Consider the following 22,217-nt stretch of genomic DNA (forward strand, 5'->3'; position numbering starts at 1 on the left):
AATAAAGGACAATCCATTCATTTCTTTTGCATGAATGCGCTCAATATAATTTATTAAATATACCTGTCTAAAATTGTGACTCATCAATTTATTCACTCCACTCGCATGAGAGGTCTACATAACTCTTGTTTCAAAAATTAATATTACTATATACTCCCTCTGTCCCATTGATTTATATACGTTACTTTTCGATACGCTTTTCAATACTCATTTAAAACATAATTCCACAATATTTTTTTAAATTTTTTTTCTTCTGACTAAAAGTTTCATGTTTAAACTTTTATTCAAAAAAAAAATTTGAAAAAATATTACAGAACTATATTTTATAAAGACCTCGAAATACGTGTAAATAGTAAACGTATAATAATCAATGGGACGGAGGGAGTATCATGTTCACATCTGACTTTTTTCTTGGTAAACTTCGTATACATTATAATACAAAGAACATATTAATAGTAATAAAAAACTAATTTGAAGCAAAAATCGGAAAGACACTCATTTTCTCCATGAAAATTAAAGTTTGAGCAATATATTTGAAGTATTTAAGCGGTGGAGACACAATAGATGTGAGGAAACGAAGACACGCAATACGGCCAGCGGTTTTTGTGTTAAGTGTTCATATATACATGATAATTACGAAAATTTATATGTTTGGTGCATATAAATTAGTAGATAAATTTTAATTTTGTAGTCATTTATTTTATTTAAATAAAAATAATTAGTAGATAAATTTTAAAAATCTCAAAAAAATCATCTAAAATATTATGAATTCATAACTTTTTATTTGGTTGTAATAAGATTTAAAAAAAATGTTTAGAGCTCCATAAAATAAATTTTAATTCTCGAGCACATATTTTGAGGTATCTGTTTGATATTTATTATTACTTTAGTGATCCAAATGATACCCCGTTAAGTTTGATGATTAAACTGATATATGATCTTGAGTTGAGTGACCACTTTGATATTTAACCTATTCAATTAATGTGATTAAGTCCCTTAAGAGGTTTGGGTAAACTCAAAAATTAGGAGAAAGTGCCTAATTTTGGATAACTATCCTCTTGATCACATGTTCGAATCCCACGGGAGAAAAATTTATAATTATATCTCCTGAGTCAGAATTTGTCGCTTAAATGCGGTTTAACTTGGTTAACGTGATTTGCAGACTATTACGTGAACCCGTAGCATTTACCCAACATCCACCCAAAAAATAGCGAACGGAGACAGGGCGAGTATAACACAGGATCACAGGTATGAGCGGCGGAAGTGATGATGTGCATTCAGGCTGCCCTGCGAAAAGAATAAAATACACAACCGTTGCGCAAACTTTTCGAAGGATAATTTTAAATTTGAAGGACGTTAGAGACAAATACATCGTGCACATGGAAATCAATAAATCGGACAAACATTTAACCGGACTTTTTAAATAAACTACACTAATTAATTTATTGATTCCCGGTATCCATGATATTGTGCAGAACCACCGTATTCTTTTGGTTTTATTTAATTTTAAAAATTTAGTATAGTCATACTAATCACTTTACGAAAATCCAAGCACTCAAGCAAAGAGTTTCGAAAAATAAGGTTAAACATGCTATTATTTAATTTTTTTGAATTAAACCTAGACAAATAATAGTGTAATAAGATTGGACCCGCATATATTAATAAATTAAAATATATTGAACGTTATATTAGTCATTTGTGAATCAGTTCGGATACGTAGTATTAGAATAACGAACTTAATTAATGGAAAATGTTATTTTTATATTAACTTTTTTTATTTTCGGAGCCGGAAAAATATGAAAAAACGAAATTACCCTTACATTACTTTTCTCTCTTTGTCGTTATTGTGTATGTTGGGGACAATTTTATCTTTTGAGTAATATTAGATAACACAAAAAAATTATAAAAAATTGTTACAAAATGATGTAACATTATTGATGTGACAGTATGAGTTAATTTAATTGATGATATTGATGTTGATCCGGTGTGCCTTTTTTTATTTAGAAAATTAAAGGTTGTTAAATAACATTTTGTAATTATTTTTGATATCTCTATTATTTTACTTTATCTTTTCATACTTTGTTTGTTTTGAAAATAAAAAATATGGTCAGAGAATAATGTTTTCCTAATTTTTCATATTTTGTTTGTTCTGAAATATAAAATACTAGTATATAACATGTGCGATGCACGGTCATTTTTATCATTATATAAGATAAATTATAATTTTAATAATACGTTGCTCGTAGGATTCGATCTTATATCACTTGAATAACAATTTTTGAAATTATATTTAACGATTCTTATCAATTTGATTTGACCGCTTTACATAAATGATCAAGAACCAACAATCAAATTTTTAATATTTTATTTTTAATATTATAGTATAGATATTCCGAGAATAGTATTTCCCTAATTAATCATAATAATGAACTTCACATAGAATGTATTATGAATTAAAATAGGTTGTGAAATAGAAAAAGATAGGAGGTGGGGCACACCGACCACGACCGTAGAATCAAGTGATGTCCCTATCTCGACGTGATCTTGTGCGTTTTGCATGCAATGCTAGGGTGTTACTCGCACAAAAGTGGCGCATTGAGAAGCAAAAAGGCATAAAATTTTATGTATTATTATTAGCATGGTCACCACAATGGTCCATCCCCCTTTCTGGCCCTTTGCAGACATCAAGCCACCACTAAATACACACGCATTTTGCTATTGATAGGAACTACACGCACATCATATCTTAGAGCTGTTCCATCCCTTGTTATTTTCTCTTTGACCTGCATGTGCTGCTTGTAAATTTGTTTTTAACATTCTCTTATCTCGTTCTGTCACTCGATTCTTGTAATCATCTATCTGGTTATAATTTTAAGCGCATAAGTTTAAAATCAAAAATTTTGGTGAATGTGTCGGTTGATGTCATCAATCCGTGTTTAATATATTATTTTTAGGACTTTTTGTCTTGTCAAAATATTATAATATCTATGTCTCTTTTTAGTTGTCACATTGGATTTTGATCCAGTCAAATTGACTAAAATTTGACCGAGATTTATTAATATTTTATAATTGAAAAAAATAAAAAAAATTACATCACCGTAAAGTAGTTTTAATCAACTTTAATATATAATTTTTAGTTTTTTTAAATAATATAAAAGTAATGTTTAATCTTTGGTAAAAAACTGGCTAATTTGACTTCTATAAAAAAATTGTGACAATTAAAAAAGAACGGAGGTAATAATAAATAACTAATTGCTAATAATTGATTGTGTGTATTTGTCTTATCTTACCGCGCACGTAAAATAATCGAGAAGGAGCTTGCACAATATCTGACTGTCATGACCTTTACTTAAATTCAAGCGTTTATTTAAAATCGAATTTTGGATCTTATTAGGTGGTAAGCTCGTAAAGTTCTGAACTCACCCCAGCGAGTTATCGCGGTTGGGTAACTTTATATTTTTTATTTCTTACTAAAAATACTAATATATTTTTTCATGATATTTTTTTATTTAACATCTCGGATGCTTTGCATATGGCAGGTACCATAGGCTTTTGTAGTTTTGTGCCCTGCTTAATCATAATGTTAGGACATTAGTGGACAAAAATCTAATTCTAATCAGTTTCAAGATATATTAAACAAAAGGGATTAATTATACTTACACAAGTGTCTCTTATATATTACTCCTTCTGTTTTTTTTTAATTTGTCGTTTTGACTTTTGTACGTATTTTAATATGATTTGACCGGCTAGTTGAAATATAATTTTAAAAATTTTCTTTTTGTGAATTAAAATATAAGTTGTATACTTTTATTTACAAAAAAAAAATTATAAATGATAATTTTAACTATGCGGTCAAATCACATTAAAATGTGTGCAAAATTCAAAGCGACAAATAAAAAAACAGAGGGAGTATATAGAAGTATTGATATAGAAATCAGACGATTTTTTAAAAATCGTCGATAAATTGTTTAAAAAATGATTAAAATAAGTGTTTGATTTGATTGTTAATCGGACGATTTGATCGATTAAATCATTAATAAATTATTCAATTTTTTTAAAATTATACGATAAATTACAAATCAGTAACTCAATCAAATAATTCCGATTTTCGAAATATCTCATCATTATCATGCAGATGAGAAGCAATTGTGGTGTCAATCATCACATTTAGACCTCAATGACCAAAGTTAATACCTTTTACATGACTAAATATAATATAATATAAAATAATTAAAATAGTTGTACAGTAGTAAATAATAATTGAAGCTACTTGGAAATAATAATGTTATAAATACCAACTTGAAATTAAGGCAGTACAGCTTGTTGAAAAACAAGGCATACACATATGGGCTCTTTTGTCTCTTATGTCATCACAACTTTATAATGTTTTCGTGTGTGTATATATTAATTAATGCCCGTTATGTCACTAATTTTGAAAATGAGAACAGCGTGAACCCCGCCAAAGTATGTACAAATTAACGGACAGTGCTCACAAATTATATTCAAACGATTTATCTGGTGTGTTCATAATCACATCCTAAAAGATATAATTGATGGATTATAAATCATTATTAACGAGCTCTCAACAAATATTTTGTGAAAAACTCATCAAACAATAAGTGTTAGTATGTGCTCACGTGCACACACGCGGGAAAAATCCATATTCAAATTGCAGTACAAACAATGTGGTAATTGCACATAATTAATAACATAAATTAATTAATTATAGTTGGATAACTCAATTGCTTAAAAGTTAAGAGAAGTATTAGTTTTTCAAAATTGGTTCCCGAAATATTTCCCGAACAACGAGTTGTCATCGTGATATAGGATGTTTACTCGTAAATGAGATGGAGCTCTCGTGTATTAAAATAAAACACACAAATGAAAAGATGACACATGTTATTTTGGAAAAGTTTTTGGAATTATTTTTGGGTACGTAACATTACTCGTTTAGTTTATCCTCTGTTATGTCAGAGTTTGATCCAAGTTCATTTCGAAATTTATTATGACCGGTACTCGTTTATAAAGTCATAGTAAGTCATATTGATATAAAAAAACAAGATACATAAATTTATAGAAGTACATTAACCAATAACCAGACCAAAATATAGGCATATAGCTGCATGAGTGTTACAGCCTAACAGGCTAGTTTGACTCAAGATTTGGTTTAGGTCAAGTCCAATCCACAATAAGACCCGCTATGGCCCAGTCCAGTCCAATCCATAATTAGATGGGCTATAACCAAATCCAGTCAAAATGGTTTGCATGAGGCTTGGTTACAGATTGCAAGATTGACGAATCATTTCACATAAATGTACACAATTTTGATTCACTTATTATTAGTACAAAATTTAAAAAGCGTGAGTTGCATATTCAATTATTCATCAACTACTTTCGGTTCATTCTAACTCTGTATTTTGTAGGTTTAAATAGGTTGAACACTTCAACTTAAACACGATATTAATAGTGTTCCCCTTTCCCAACCAAAGATTAATCGGAAACTAATTATCAGCCAACAAATCACAACCATTCAATTTGAATATTTACAGATACATTAAACATTTCTGCAATAATTTACTGCGAAAGGTACGCATTCGTAATAACCCATTCATTGTGAAAGACAATGGCTGATTCATTGTGAGAGACACCTTCTCAAAATTTAACTTTTGCGGGGCACTTCGATGATTCAAGGATGCAAGTAGTCATGTGGCTTCTGAACAACCAGACAGAGGGGAAACTGAAGCATGGTGCAGTTCAAGAAGTGGCAAATCTGTTCAATGTATCAAGGAGAACAATCAGCACAATATGGAGCACTGCAAGGAGGCAAAAGGCAGCAAGTGAGCCATACAACATGTCAACAAAGGGTCATAACTCAGGGAAAAAAAGAATACAAGTGCAGCCTAATGCAATAACTGGGATAAACATGGGGGACAGAGCATGCATAAGAGACTTGGCAGTACAACTTAAAGTATCTTCAACTACGGCAAATGGAATGATAAAGAGGGGACTCATTAAACCTCGCACAAACCCTTTACATCCTGCTTTGAAATATGCAAATCTATTTCAAAGGGTTGAATGGGTTCTAAACTTGCTAATGGGAGACACACCAACAACAAAGAGACAATATTATCACATGTACAACTCCATACACATTGATGATGGAACCGAGAAATATCCCTTGCAACAACAACTTCATACACATTGATGATGGAACCGAGAAACAACAACAATCGAATTAAAACGATACCTTACAACAACAATCGAATAAACGATTAGGACCGAGAACATTCATCTTCTGAATCGGCCTCAACATCCAAGTCGTCGCATGACGGATCCGGAGCAACAACGGTGGCCACTTAGACTGGATCTGAAAAAAGAGGGGATGAAGGAACATCGTATTGATCCAAGGGGACTTCAATCTCACTTGCATGCAACGGCGATTTAGAGTTTTCATCTGATTTCGCCACCGTCCCATCTGATTTTGGCACCGATTCCTCAAAAGTATTTCGACTACATCTCAATCGAATATTTTCTCGACTGTAACTGTGTTCCCCGTCACATAAATCACCTTCATCGTAATGGTTCCATCATTATGATGGAACTTCATACACATTAATAAGGGAACCGAGAAACAACAACAATCGAATTAAAACGATTCCTTACAACAACAATCGAATAAACGATTAGGACCGAGATCATGCATCTTCTGAATCGGCCTCAACATCCAAGTCGTCGTATGACGGATCCGGAGTAATAACGGTGGTCACTTCGACTGGATCTGAAGAAAGAGGGGATGAAGGAGCATCGTATTGATCCAAGGGGACTTCAATCTCACTTGCATATAACGGCGATATAGGGTTTTCATCTGATTTCGCCACCGATTCCTCAAAAGTATCTTGACCACATCTCAATCGAATATTTTCTCGACTGTAACTGTGTTCCCCATCACATAAATCACCTTTATCACAGTGATTGGGATCGGAGCACTCGTACATATTAGTAGATTCATCATCGGAATCGGAAAAACCATAATGAACACTCATGTTTATGAAGAGAAATTAGGGTTTTGATGGCAGTAGAGAGAATGGAGAGAAAAAAGAAGGATAAGAGTCGATGTTAAATAAGAGAATGGGTATAGATGAAGTAGGTGAGGGAAATATTTTAGAGTATTTAGATATGTTTTGTTTGTATTTTTAATGTAATATTTTTTTACTTTTATGTTAAAAAAAATGTGGGAAAAGTAATTTGATTTACCTAAAAAATAAAGTGGGAATTTTTTTTAGGAACGGAGTGAGTAATATATATGCTCTCAAACATTGTATTTGTGTTTATAAAAATTGAAATATAAGAGTGTTTGATACTCCCTCTGTCTCCCTAGAAAGTATACATTGGGGGGACGGGGAGCCGACACGCATTTTAACGCTCCTTTATAACATATTTGCATAAATTATTTTAATTTTTTTTTCTTCTGAATAAAAATTTGATATTTGAAGTTTAATAAAAAAAGAAAATTTTAAAAATAAATTAGGGAAATATGTTTTTTATTTACCTTAAAATACGTATCAAATATTAAAAAAAACTGTATACAATCGGATGGGACAGAAATCGGATGGGACAGATGGAGTAATTGATACGACTATGAACGGCCAGTTCTCCTATATAATGGGGGCAATGCCAAGTAGCCAATCATATCAATAAAATACATCACAGGGTCCCACATATATCATAATTGACATTTTAGACAGACCACGTGGTGTTATGTGACTGTCATTTTGCAAAAGTAATTGCTACGTGCGAATATAATAAGTCAGCTTAATCACTTATAATCTCCTAATTATTAATCGAGTGTTTGTCGACACAGTTTATAAGTTGAAATTATAACTTATAAGTTGATAAGTTTAATATTGGGAACGACATAATTTTTTTCAGTTTATTTTTTTATTTTTCATTTTTTTACTAATTTTAGTTTAATTATTTTTATTAATGTTAATCTAACTTAAAATATAAGAATTAAGATAATATATTATAAATTATTTATTTTAACTCATTTAATTAAAAAAAATCTGAATTATAAGTAAAATTATTAAAACACTTATATAACTTATAAATATTAATCAACTTATCACTTAGAAATCACTTATTTGATTTAAATTAAAATTTATTTATTTTAAAATTTTCCAAACAGACACTTTTTATTCGATCTGTCTTTGAATCCATTATGTTATGGCACCAAAAGCATCAAAGGCCGATAAGAAGATTGCTTATGACGCAAAGCTGTGTCAACTTTTGGATGAGTACACACAAATCTTGGTGGCTGCTGCTGATAATGTGGGGTCGAAGCAACTTCAGAATATCCGAAAGGGTTTGCGTGGCGACTCGGTTGTGCTTATGGGGAAGAATACTATGATGAAGCGGTCTGTTAGGATTCATGCTGAGAAGACCGGCAATGAGGCCTTTCTTAATATCATCCCTCTACTTGTTGGCAATGTTGGGCTGATTTTTACTAAGGGTGATTTGAAGGAAGTGAGTGAGGAGGTTGCTAAGTACAAGGTCGGAGCTCCTGCTCGTGTTGGTTTGGTTGCTCCTGTTGATGTTGTTGTGCCACCAGGGAACACTGGCCTTGATCCTTCTCAGACATCTTTCTTCCAGGTCCTTAATATCCCAACTAAGATTAACAAGGGTACTGTGGAAATTATCACCCCAGTCGAGCTTATTAAAAAGGGTGACAAAGTGGGATCATCAGAGGCTGCTTTGCTTGCAAAGCTTGGTATTAGGCCCTTTTCTTATGGTCTTGTTGTCTTGTCTGTTTATGACAATGGAACTGTTTTCAGCCCTGAGGTGCTTGACATGACTGAAGATGATCTCGTGGCAAAGTTTGCTGTTGGTGTTTCCATGGTCACTTCCCTATCACTGGTCTTGTCATACCCAACTCTTGCAGCTGCACCACATATGTTCATCAATGCCTACAAGAATGTGTTGGCAATTGCCCTTGAGACAGAGTACTCATTCCCACAGGCTGATAAAGTGAAGGAGTATCTTGCGGATCCTAGTAAGTTTGTAGCAGCTGCTCCTTCTGCCGCTGCTGATTCTGGTGCTGCTCCTGCTGCCGCTGCTGCTGAAGAGAAAAAGGAAGAGCCTGCTGAAGAATCTGATGATGACATGGGCTTCAGCTTGTTTGACTAATTTCTGTTGGCATGAATTGCTATAATCAGCTTTGTCTGGTGTTTTTGTGCTGTTTTATTTTTGAGACTTCCAGCTATGCTTTTAAAACAATTGTACTCTATTTGTTTATGAATATTACAGACTTTAAATTCCTGTGGGTTTTACTGGGTTAAAAAAAAAATGTTAGAATAATATAAGATCCTCGAAAGGGTCATTCTCTAACACCTTGAGGTTTTAGAGTAACTAGTTTACTCAACATGGTATCAGAGCTTAGGCTGGCGGGAAAACTAAGGTTCGATTTCCAGCCACCCCCAATATTCTCACAATTTAATGTGGACACTAAAGGCAATTAATGCCCCAAAGATGGTATTGGGGCATTCCTCTAACAACTTAAGGTTTTAGATGAGCTGGTTACTTAACAAAGTAATTATCACCTCTCTTCTGTTATTAAACTAGTCGGCAACGACGAAAAATTCAACCGAATATATTGATTTCCGCAAGTTATTTATCAAATTTCTCTGCCGAAATGACTTCAATACTTCGAGGAGAGTAACAATTTATACCTGAGCAAATTTGTATGGTGGGCCTTGAGAATAAAGATGTATAAAAAAATTATCAGATTTTTCAAATTTTTTCAAGATCGAATTTTTCCCACTTTTTTCATAATCATCGAATATGAAGCTCCTTATTTTTTGAACATAATTTTAATTAATTTTTGAATTATAAATATTGATATACTCCCTACATTCACATAATTCCATCAATAAAAATAAGTTAAATTTAATAAAAATATAATAGTTATTGTGTGCCAACTAGCACACATTTAAAAAGATTACTATAATTTTCTTTAACTTTTAATTACCTATTCATATCAATTTCAATGAATATAACCAGTGTTCCAAAAATCCTCGATTTTTAGAAAAATTCCTGATTAATCCCCGATTAATCTTTAAAAAAATTTGGCCGATCTAGTTTTTAAAATTCGATTAATATTTATAAATTGTTTTTTGAATTATATATTTCATAATAAATAAAGTAAATATATGAAATATTATTAAATTATTTAAATATATCCGATTTTTATTCCGATTAAATCCGAATTTGCCGATTAATCTCTAATCGGTACCTAAACCAATTAGTACCGATTTCCGATTTTTACAAACATCAATATAACCCGTTTATGATAAGAACACCAAAACAAAATTACTAAAAATAATTGAACATAGCGGTTGGTAAAGCAACCTTTCTTGACTCACCAACAATGCTTAATTGCTTACACCATTCACCAACTATTCCCCCTCATTTTATAATATTATCCTTATTTTTACGGTCAGTCTTGAAGCCTCACCTACTCCACCAACACCATTGTCTACTAGACTTCCACTATTAAAACCCATGCTAATTATTTGTTATTAAGCTAAAAAATTTGTCACTTTTGTCACTTCAACTCCAACCATGAACACCATGCCGGCGCCACCTCCCAACTTCTGGGGCGACATGCCGGAAAATGACTATTACAAATCCCAAGGCGTAACGAATTCGAAATCCTACTTCAAAACCCCTCACGGCACTATTTTCACTCAATCATTTTTGCCTATTTCACCACTCGAGGACCCCACTGGCCCCTACGCAGCTTCGGTAAAGGGTACGGTGTACATGACTCATGGGTACGGATCGGATTCGGGTTGGTTGTTTCAACAAACATGCATCACTTTTGCTACGTGGGGATACGCTGTCTTTACGGCCGACCTTTTAGGGCACGGCCGTTCTGACGGTATCCCCGGGTACATAGGCGACATGGACAAAGCCGCCGCCGCATCGCTTTCATTTTTTTTTAATACTCGACGGGGTGATCGGTACCGTGATCTCCCCGCTTTTTTATTCGGTGAGTCGATGGGTGGGGCCGTTACAATGCTGATGTACTTCCAATCACCGCCCGACACGTGGACGGGACTAATATTCTCGGCCGCGCTCTTTGCATGCATGCAAGAAACTAAGCCGTCTAGGGTTAGGTTATTTATGTACGGTTTGCTACTCGGAGCGGCCGACAAGTGGGCATCATGGCCGGAGGAGAAAAAAATCGGGAACGCGATAAAAGATTTCGAGAAATTGAAAATAATGTTACAAAATCCACGTCGATATTCGGGTCGGGCCCGGGTGGGGACGAAAAGAGAGGTGGCAAGACTCGAGGAATATTTACAAAATAATTTTCATAAAGTGAAGGCTCCGTTTCTTGTTGTTCACGGCTCCGACGATGGCGTGACGTCGCCGTCGGGGTCGGAGATGTTGTATAAGAAAGCGAGGAGTGTTGATAAAACACTTAAGTTGTATGAAGGGATGTATCATTCGTTGATACAAGGTGAGAGTGATGAGAATGTAAAGATTGTGTTGGGTGATATGCGGGCTTGGATTGATGAGAGGGTTGTCAAGTACGGCCCAACTTGCAAAGCCCAGTAATTAATCACTATTTCTTTGTCTCTATTTGGATTTAATTATTATCATGATTGTTAAATTAATAATTATATACAAAATATTTTTTAATATTTTAGATGCTTTAAGGGATATGATGTTGTAGGAATTGACCGATTTTTTAAAAAATTGTCGATTTTTTGCTCAAAAATTAATTAAAAATATTTGTCTGCTTTATCGAATTTTTGATAAACTTCTAATAAATTATCCGATATTTTAAAAATTAACATCAATATCTAAATCGAATAATTCCGATTTTCGAAAGGTATAAAACACAAAATTCTGACGCCTTTCTATTGCACGTTAAATGGTTAGTATATATCTCAAATTCCATCTCGTACGTGCCCAAAAGTTCTTTTAGTTAAGCAAATATAAAAATATAAGTAATAATACACATTAAAAAATGATCCTAAAGTTATATGTATTCTCTTATTAGTGACGTTCATTTGCATGCATGATAAGTTAATTTTATGATAAATCAGATTTTAAAGATTGAATTGAATAAATATTTTTTAAGAATTTATTGATGATTTATCGGTAATTTTTGAAAAAATTATTATTTTATTAAAAAGCGAACATTTTCAATATATGTGGTATGACTTTTTTCTCAGTAAATCAGTTTGAACTTAGAAAAATAATACTTAATGAAACAACTAAATTAAATAACTATTAAAGTTGCTTTACAAAAAAAGTGATTTTTTGAAAAATATCCAAATCCAAGATTTTTTTTTGAAAAATACAATCACTTTTTAACAAAATTGCAAGCACGTTTTTTTATTTACAAAAATACGATTTTTTTTGCAAGAAAATGATTTTTTGCATTTCGATGCAATCTCTGTGTGTTTCTGCAACTTAATGTAATTTGAAATGTAATAAAAAAACTCGATACAACTATTTGCACATCTGGTTAATTTTGATTGTACTGTATTTTTACAAATATTTTTAGAATATAATAAAATTACAAAATATCACTTTTGCACCCCATAATCTATTATCAACACATATCATCTTTGTCCGATCGGTTCCGGTTCTATTATCAACACATATTAATAGGTCCCACTACTTTAACCACTTTTCATCACTTTTCATCACTTTTCATTACTTTATTTACTTATATATATATATATTGGTCTTCATGCCCACCAGGGATGTAAAGATCCTGGTGGGACGGACGGAGGGAGGAGGGAGTAGTACTTTAAAATGTTAGTGACAAATTTTCAATATTAAAAACTTAATTTTCAGTTTGAAATATAAAATTTTTGTTTATTGAAATCCGCAATTCGTTTGAAATTTCGATAAGCATTGGGTCGTCCAATCTGATTGGTATTATTACAAGTTGCGTACCAATCAAAGAAACAAAACGTGCCCCGTTTAGTCTTAGAACTGTACACAGATGTGGTCAAAGGTCAAAACAGGTTTAACTAGAGTTGAAGATGAATTGTACAAGGAACGTTACAATAATCTTGTATTCATTTATCATTCCAAACCCAAATGTCAACGTTGTCCCATTTTATAGAATTAGGATAGTAATTCCTCGGTTTTTGCGCACATTTCAATGTTCATTGACAGGATATTGTAATATATATTTTAGTATATTTTTTGTAAATTATAATATATATTGTCTAATTTTATTTTTTAAAATTAAATAAAATAAATATATAATTATCCGATTAAATAACATTGAAGTATGTGCAAAAAATCAAACATAGTGTAATAAAGAAAGAGCGAGTATATCTTTTACGAAGGTAGAACTGGAATATGAGTCGATTTGGCAAACTATTATAGGTCGTCTTGCCTAATTAATTATGAATATTTAGTAATTTAATATTTATTATTTACTTTCTTACTAGATTAGTTTCTGAGCGGGTGTCTAGTATCTGTCCGATTATATAATATTTATTTTAAATAAATTTAATATATAGAAGTTAATATATATATATATGAATGTATACTTATAATGAAATATTATATATTTATGAAATAAAATATACATTATTATACACAAAATTATATTATATAATTTGATATTAGTCAAACGAACCAAAAATGATTAGCAAAAAGAAAGAAACTGAACCAAATACAATTTCTTTAATTTGAATTTTGAATTTTTATATAAGAGAGAACGTACCATATCATATCAATTTTACAAACATATGTCTAAACATTATCGCCAATCTTCATTAAGAACTCAAACTTTTCAAACTGAATAGGAATCGTACAAATGAGTATGAGTCTGCGCATACATAAACAATTGTTTGCAATTGTTTATGTATACAATTGTTTATATATGCGCAGACTCATACTCATTTGTACGATTCCTATGAACCATATCATAATCGATCTCACAAATCTCTAAAATTTAGGACTCATAGATTTAACGTAAGTAATTCATTTCAAGTAATTTTTCATCTTAACCGCATCATCAATCATATAAGACTAAATCATCTACCTTCTACACTAGTGTGAACATCCGTATCTTCCCTATGTATATGACTAAATCATCTACCTTCTACACTAGTGTAATTTCTTTTCTTTCATTTTTCCTCTGAAATATAACCGCAACTTCAAATTGACTTGTGAACAAATTAATGGCAATCTATCTAACATGGTATGCCCGTAATTTCATATAACATCCTTGACAGTACATATATCTCCTGGAAGTACTACTCCTAGGCTTTTAACTCCATATATCTCCTGGAAGGACTACTCCTACGCTCCTAACTCCATACGGCTCCTGAAAGGACTGCTCCTAGGCTCCTGACTCCACACAGCTCTTGGAAGGAGTAGTCCCGCACACTACCAGTCCTAACCAGCTCAGTCCCGCAGGCCTAACCTTGGTAAATCTTAGCACGTGAGACGTTGGCCCAAGCACATGATGGGGACAGCTGTCACACATCAATCATGGGAATAATCAGGGCACGTGTCAGAGGATCCTCAAATTATTCCTCAGTCAGTCCCGCACTGACACATGTTAAGCATCCACTCCAGCCAGGTGTCCTCCGCTCCCAGAACCAATGGCCACGATTTAAAGGTACCAACCCCAAAACCCTACCCTTGGGCTATAAATAGCCCAGGGAGGTGAGGTTTTGGGGTTAATCATTCTCTCACACTCATATACACACACATCCACCTTATATTCATATTCATCTTCATCTTCCCAAAAAGCTAGTTCTTACTCTCACGCCGGAGGCGCCGCGGGACTCCAACCCCCTTCCGGTGTTGTTTTGTAGGACCTCAACCACAGCTACACCTCTACAGCGGAGAAGGATCCAGGACGGCGACGAAGGAGCAGCCATGCCACCAGAAGTTATCATTTGGCGCTAGAAGGAGGGGTCGCTCCATCCTTGGGTCTCGGTGCCCCTGGATTCACCTTCATCAACAAACTCTTCAAAGAGTCCATTTATTCAAACTTGTAAGAACCCAAACAACCAACCTCTTCCATAAGCATGAATGTTGTTTATTTCAGCCACGTTTGTGTGTGCTCGTCATTTTAGGCCACGTTTGTGTGAGCCCGTTTTGTTGATTTAAGCCACGTTTGTGTGAGCTATCGTTAGTTTTAATCGTTTTTACTCTGGTTTGAATATGGCATTTACGTTATACTACATCGTTGCGTAGTACCAGGAAATTGTTTAAACTGCTCCCAGGAAGCTATTTGTTAGTGTTTGTTGTTATTCTGGGCAGTTTCTGCAAATTTCATAAAGTAACCTTAGACCAATATTCTCTGTAGCATATTGTTGTTATTTGTTGTTGGTATTGTTGAGAAATGGCAAGACCAGGAAAGAACACCTCTGGGAGACCATCTGCTAGTGCTCAGGTCCAGGAGCCGGACCACACCCAGGACCTTGATCCAGGAGCCGAGAGAGAAACATTCCAGGAGCAGCCACTACACACTCCTGTAGTGGAGAGAATTGTAAACACCAGGGATGTCAGGACCCCCATAGAGCTCAATCAGTACAAGTACACCAATGTTCCAGTAGCCGAAAAGCACATGGCTAACCTTACAAGTGATGAACTAGCAGAAGCAATCAGACTATATAGGCAGGAGCAGACCCGGCTCCAAGAAGAAGCTGAACTCGAGGAGGAACCGGAGTAGTCCGAGGACTCCCAACAATCGAAGAGATCTGTGTTTGACCGAATTAGAGCCAAAGGAAAGAAAAGCAAAAAAGATCAAAGCAAGAAAGAAGCAGAAGCGGCTAAGCAGAGAAAATTGGAAGAGGTCCGGGAGCAAATCAGGAAAGAGGAAGAAGCAAAGCTTGAGATAAAGATCCAAAAGAGAATGCAGCTAGAAGAAGAGAAGCTACTGGCCAAGTCCAGGAGCAAGAGAACCCGGAGAGACCCTACTCCGGAGCTGATCTCTGATGATGAAGAAGAAGAGAGGCAGAAGGACCTGTAAGATATGATTTATGAATTGCAGAGAAAGATGGACAGAGACTCGGGAGTAGAGATTGGAGACACATTAACTCCTTTCAGTCACTCCTTGGAAGCCATTCCCCAGCAGCAAAACTTGAAGCATTACAACTTCGACTCTTTCGATGGACTAGGAGACCCGTAGGAGCACCTGAACTACTTCGAGCAGATAGCGCATATATATTACTACAACGACTTAATGAAATCAAGGTTCTTTGCTTCAACTCTTAAGGGAGGGGCCCAGAGATAGTTCAGCAGAATCCCCTCCCGCAACATCCATTCTTGGAAGGAATTTCGAGCCTCCTTCCTTCGGAGATTTAGGGCAAACAAAACGCACGAAATGCACATGTGTCAGCTGGAGACAATCCGACAGCATGACAATGAGTCCCTCTTTGCATACATGCGCCGGTTTCAGGAAGCAATCAATAAAGTTTCAAATTTGGATGAGAAGGAAGCTTTAAGCATTTTCAGGAGAAACCTGGACCCAGAGCACAATGAGAGATATATAGTGGAGCTAATCAATAAGGAGCCGCAAAGCCTGACAGCATCTTACTCAATGGCTTCCAGATTCATTAAGGATACAAATGTGCTCCAGGCAATGAGGATGACCCGGAATGGGGGGGTCCAGGAGTAAAAACACTGATGACCGACCGAAAGGGGGTTACCATCAGGACAAGAAATTTAAGCAAAGCAACCAAAGCCAAGAAAGATAAACTACTCCGGTTTTCCAGAGACTTGGTCCTAAGAAGGAGTCGATCAATGACCCAGGACTTGTGAAGCAACCGCGGGAGCAGAAGCAGGAACCGGACTGGACTCCTCTCAATATGACCCGGGAGGAAATCTTGAAAGAGGTAAAAGACAAGCCTTTCTATTATCCTCCAAAACCAATGCAAACTCCTCCGGAGAGCAGGCCTTATAACAGGCAGTGTGATTACCACGAGACCCATGACCACAAGACTGAGAACTTCTTATCACTCAAGTACTTCATTGAGGACCAAGTGAAGAAGGGGAACATGAACAAGTACTTAGTCCGGGACAACAGAGGGGAAGTGCAGAAGAAAGGAAAAAAATATAGTCAATGTGGTCCTAAGTGGATCCTACTCCCCACCCCGGAGCCCGGACTTCGGCGAAGAAGTGCTATCAATCCAATCACTCCCAGACCTAGTGATATCCTTCAGTAGCATGGACTACGAAGGGGTCAACCCTCATCACAATGCAGCTTTGGTTGTCACTCTGGACATCTTTGATAATGAAGTAAGAAGAATGCTCATAGACAGCTCCTCGGTAAATATTCTCTTCAAGCACACAGTGGATAGAATGCAGTTAGGGAGCGTCCGCTCAAATGAATGTCGGGAGGACCCACTCTATGGCTTCGGCCACAACGTAGTCCCGATCCAAGGAACTTTATATCTGCCAGTCATTTTTGGATCTGCTCCTAACCAGACTCATGTCATCAAATTTTATGTGATCAATGCTCCTTTTTCATACAACGGAATCATTGGCAGATCAGTTCTAACCATGATGCAAGCAATAACTTCAATCTCCCATCTCAAGATCAAATTCCCAACCTCGACAGGAGTCGGGGAGATTAAAGGAGATTATGGAGTTGCTGAAACATGCTACAACCAGGGGCTAGTTATGGCAGAAACACATCAAGATAACAAGAGGAAGGCTACGGTCCTTCGCAAGCAACAAAACATGAAGAAGTACCGACACCAGACAAGGGAAGAAGCAAACAAAACAAGTCCAGAGGGACTGGCAAGCAACCAAGTCATGGTAGTGGACAAGGCAAATCAAGTCTCAGGCCAAGCTAGTCCTACCATGCAAGCAACCAAAGAACCTGAACAAGCAAAATTCTATCTAAAGAAGAACTCTGAAGCCCGAATTCATCAAATGGTTTCAAACAAAGAGCAAGCAAAAATTGAAGCTGCAATCGAAACAGAAGAAGTCCGGGTAGATGAAAGCAATTCTAGCAAAAAAATGAAAGTTGGGTCAGGACTCGAGGAGTCCTTCAAGGAGAGATTAGTGTCCTTGCTCCGGGAGTACAGAGATGTTTTTGCCCGGAGGGACATGCCAGGACTACATGAGTCCATAGCAATGCACAGCTTGGATGTTAACCCCAACAGAAAACCAGTCAAACAAAAGATAAGAAATTTTGCCCCGGAGAGGCAAAGAGCAATCGACAAAGAAGTGGAAAAGCTACTCAAAGCAGGAATCATTAAAGAAATAAAATATTCGGAATGGCTAGCTAATGTTGTTATGGTGAAGAAGTCCAACGGCAAATGGAGAATGTGTGTGGACTACACTGATCTGAATGATGCATGCCCGAAGGACCCGTATCCTCTCCCAAATATCGATCAACTGATAGATGCCACCTCCGGATACATCATGCTAAGTTTCATGGACGCATTCTTCGGATACAACCAGATAAAGATGAACCCAAAGGACATTCCTAAGATAACATTCATAACTCACAGAGCAGTCTATGCTTATGTGATGCTACCCTTCTGCCTTACCGGCGCAGGATCCACTTACCAAAGAGCCATGAACAAGATATTCAGCTCCCAGATTGGGAGGAACTTGGAATGCTATGTCGATGACATGATTTCCAAATCAACAACTATACCAGGGCATGTGAAAGATCTGAAGGAATGCTTTGACAACCTAAGGAAGAACCAACTCAAGCTGAATCCGGAGAAATGCACCTTCGGAGTAGGAGCAGGAAAGTTCCTAGGATTCATGATCAGCAACAGAGGAATAGAAGCCAATCCGGAGAAAATAAAAGCAATCCAGGAGATGAAAGCTCCCAGGACCCAAAAAGATGTGCAAAAGCTAGCAGGATTCCTAGCAGCACTCAGAAGATTTGTCTCAAAACTAGCAGAGAGGTGCCTACCATTCTTTGATTTACTCAAAGGAGCAACCAACAAGAAATAGGTAAACTGGAGTCCGGAGTGCCAAAAGGCATTCGAGGAAATCAAGTCCTACCTCTCTCAGCCACCAGTCCTAACCGAAGCACAACCAGGAGAGCCTCTCTACTAGTACTTGTCAGCAGGAGCACAAGCCGTAAGAGATGCCCTAATCAGGGAAGAAAACGGAAAACAACAACCAGTTTACTATGTAAGCCAAGTACTCAAAGATGCAGAAACAAGATACCCAAGATTGAAGAAGTTTTCCTTTGCCTTAGTCACAACTTCAAGAAAACTCAGTCACTACTTCCAAGGAAGAGAGATCAAAGTAGTGACAAATCAGCCCTTAAGAAAAATAATTCACAAGCCGGATGTCTCAGGAAGACTCAATTGGGTTGTGGAGTTAAGCCAGTTTAATTTAAGCTTCATTCCCAGGATGACAATCAAAGCTCAAGCTCTTGCAGATTTTATAATCGAATGCAACTTCCCAGAAGAAGAACCGGAACCAATGAACATGGGTCAGGAGCCAAAAAAGGAAACAAGTCCGGGAGCCTGGACATTAAAGGTAGATGGTTCCTCAACAAGCGAGAGGTCAAGAGCCAGACTCATACTCAGAAGTCCAGAAGGATTCAAGATACAGACAACTATATCTTTCGGCTTCCCCGCAACAAACAATCAATCAGAATATGAGGCATTGATCGCAGGACTAAAGCTCTCCAGGACTCTAAAGATCCAGGACTTAAAAATTTACAGCGACTCCTAGATAGTGGTCAAGGAAATAAATGGAGAATACATAGCAAATGACCCTACTCTGGAAAAGTATCAAGCCTTGGTTCAGAGTTACTTAGCTTCAATACCAAGCCATCAAGTCATTCAGATATGTCGAGAAGAAAATGAAGAAGCAGATATCCTATCCAAATTAGTCCGGAACTCATCAGATCTAGACTGCTCAGTTTATTTCGAAGAACTCCTCAAACCATCCATTGAATCTGGAGAGGTCTTGCCACAACTGGATGACTCCCTTCATCAAATACTTGGAATATGGAGAACTCCCAGAAGACAAAGGAAAAGCTCAAAGACTGAAAGCAAAAGTATCCAAGTTCTTCCTCGAAGAAGGAGTACTCTACCGCAGGACCTTCTCATCTCCTATCCTGAAATGTATTGGCCCAGAAAAAGCAAAGTACTGTTTGGCAGAAGTCCATGAAGGGATATGCGGAGACCACATGTCTGCAAAGGCCCTAGCTCATAAGATTATAAGACAAGGCTACTACTGGCCAACCATTCATCAGGATGCAATATAATTCGTCAAGAAGTGCAGAGAATGCCAATTTTTCAGCAATGTGTCCCGAAACAGCCCAGTCCTACCATCCTCAGGCCTGTCACCTATCCCTTCGCTGTGTGGGGTATTGACATCATGGGACCCTTCCCCCGGGACAAAGGAGACCTCAGGTACCTGTTAGTCTCTATTGATTACATGACAAAATGGGTTGAAGCAAAAGCTATGAGGACAATCAATCAACAAGACTGCATAAAGTTTATGGACAATATTTTGACGAGGTTCGGGATACCACGAGTCCTAGTATCAGACAATGGGCCCCAATTCATTGGATCAGAGTTCGAGTCCTACCTCTAGGAGCGCGAGATCAAGCACAAAAAATCATCAGTGGCATATCCCCAAGGAAATGGCCAAGTAGAAGTAACTAACAGAATCCTGCTCCGAGGTATCGAGAAAAGACTCAAAGAAAGCAAAAGCAAATGTCCAGAAGAACTACCAAGTGTACTTTGGTCCTACAGGACAAGCCCAAGGACAAGCAACGGAGAAACTCCATTCAAACTAGCTTATGGAACAGAAGCAATGCTTCCTATTGAAGTGGGCTCTCCTTCCCACAGAGCAATAAAATTTGAAGAAGAAGCAAATGAAGAAGGACTCGGAACAAACATGGAGCTAATTGATGAGGTCCGGGACTAGGCTGTAGAAAGGATGGAAAAATACAAGGAGAAAATAAGAGAACACTTCAGTAAGAAGTCAAGAGTCAAAAACTTCCAAGTTGGAGACTTAGTCCTTCGAGACACTGAAGCATCAGATCCCACAAACACTGGAAATCTAATGCCCAAATGGGAAGGACCATAAAAGATCAAAGAAGTCCTCAGGACAGGAACCTACAAGCTCCTGAACATGGATGGCTCAGAAGTCCCAAACACTTGGCATGGACTAAGGCTAAGAAAATTCTACCAGTATGAGAACAAACAAAGCAACCAAAAATCTTGTAGCCAATATGGCAAGCAACAAATTTGTTTCTCCTTTTATTTTGTATGAATGATTAATGAAAAGCTTTTCCCCTTTACATACTTTTCAAATCTAACCACTAGTCCGAACAAGCTATTAGTCAGGACTAGAGCAACCATTTCTACTTAGAATTAATTTTCTAGCTAAAAGCCACCACTAGTCCGAACAAGCTATTAGTCAGGACTAGAGCAACCATTTCTACTTAGAATTAATTTTCTAGCTACTAGTCCAGACAAGCTATAAGTCAGGACTAGAGCAACCACTTTTACTTAGAATTATTTTCTAGCTAAAAGCCACCACTAGTCCGGACAAGCTATAAGTCATGACTAGAGCAACCATTTATACTTAGAATTAATTTTCTAACTAAAAGCCCCCACTAGTCCGGACAAGCTATTAGTCAGGACTAGAGCAACCATTTCTACTCAGAATTAATTTTCTAGCTAAAAGCCACCACTAGTCCGGACAAGCTATAAGTCAGGACTAGAGCAACCATTTTTACATAGAATTAATTTTATAACTAAAAGCCCCCACTAGTCCGGACAAGCTATTAGTCAGGACTAGAGCAACCATTTCTACTCAGAATTAATTTTCTAGCTAAAAGCCACCACTAGTCCGGTCAAGCTATAAGTCAGGACTAGATCAACCATTTTTACTTAGAATTAATTTTCTAGCTAAAATCCACCGCTAGTCCGGACAAGCTATAAGTCAGGACTAGAGCAACCATTTCTACTTAGAATTAATTTTCTAACTAAAAGCCCCCACTAGTCCGGACAAGCTATAAGTCAGGACTAAAATAACCATGTCTACTTAGAATTAGTTTTCTAATTAAAAGAAAATAGTAGTCCGGACAAACCCATTAGTTTGGACTAGTGCAACCATTTTATTTGGAATAAAACTTCTAAGTAAAAAAGCTAACCACTAGTCCGGACATGCTACCAGTAGAGCTGGCCAAACGAGCGGTTTGGCTCGGCCCGTTCGTAATTCGG

General features: G+C 36.3%; 1 protein-coding gene and 1 pseudogene across 1 annotated transcript; both read left to right on the plus strand.

Moving 5' to 3' along the window:
* The first annotated feature begins 8,223 nt into the window (after nucleotides 1-8,223).
* On the plus strand, nucleotides 8,224-9,214 carry LOC141700117 (large ribosomal subunit protein uL10 pseudogene; annotated as a pseudogene).
* Nucleotides 9,215-10,563: 1,349 nt separating this feature from the next.
* On the plus strand, nucleotides 10,564-11,705 carry LOC141700106 (caffeoylshikimate esterase-like). The gene has a single exon (XM_074503880.1). It carries the CDS (start codon nucleotides 10,618-10,620, stop codon nucleotides 11,617-11,619), a length of 1,002 nt encoding a protein of 333 aa, XP_074359981.1. The 5' UTR covers nucleotides 10,564-10,617; the 3' UTR covers nucleotides 11,620-11,705.
* The last annotated feature ends 10,512 nt before the right edge of the window (nucleotides 11,706-22,217 follow it).

The sequence above is a fragment of the Apium graveolens genome, unplaced genomic scaffold (assembly GCF_009905375.1).
Source record: "Apium graveolens cultivar Ventura unplaced genomic scaffold, ASM990537v1 ctg1791, whole genome shotgun sequence".
Taxonomy (NCBI): domain Eukaryota; kingdom Viridiplantae; phylum Streptophyta; class Magnoliopsida; order Apiales; family Apiaceae; genus Apium; species Apium graveolens.

What these genes read in the sequence shown, in the direction of transcription:
- LOC141700106 (XM_074503880.1), top strand. Translation starts at nt 10,618, where the DNA reads ATGAACACCATGCCGGCGCCACCTCCCAACTTCTGGGGCGACATGCCG.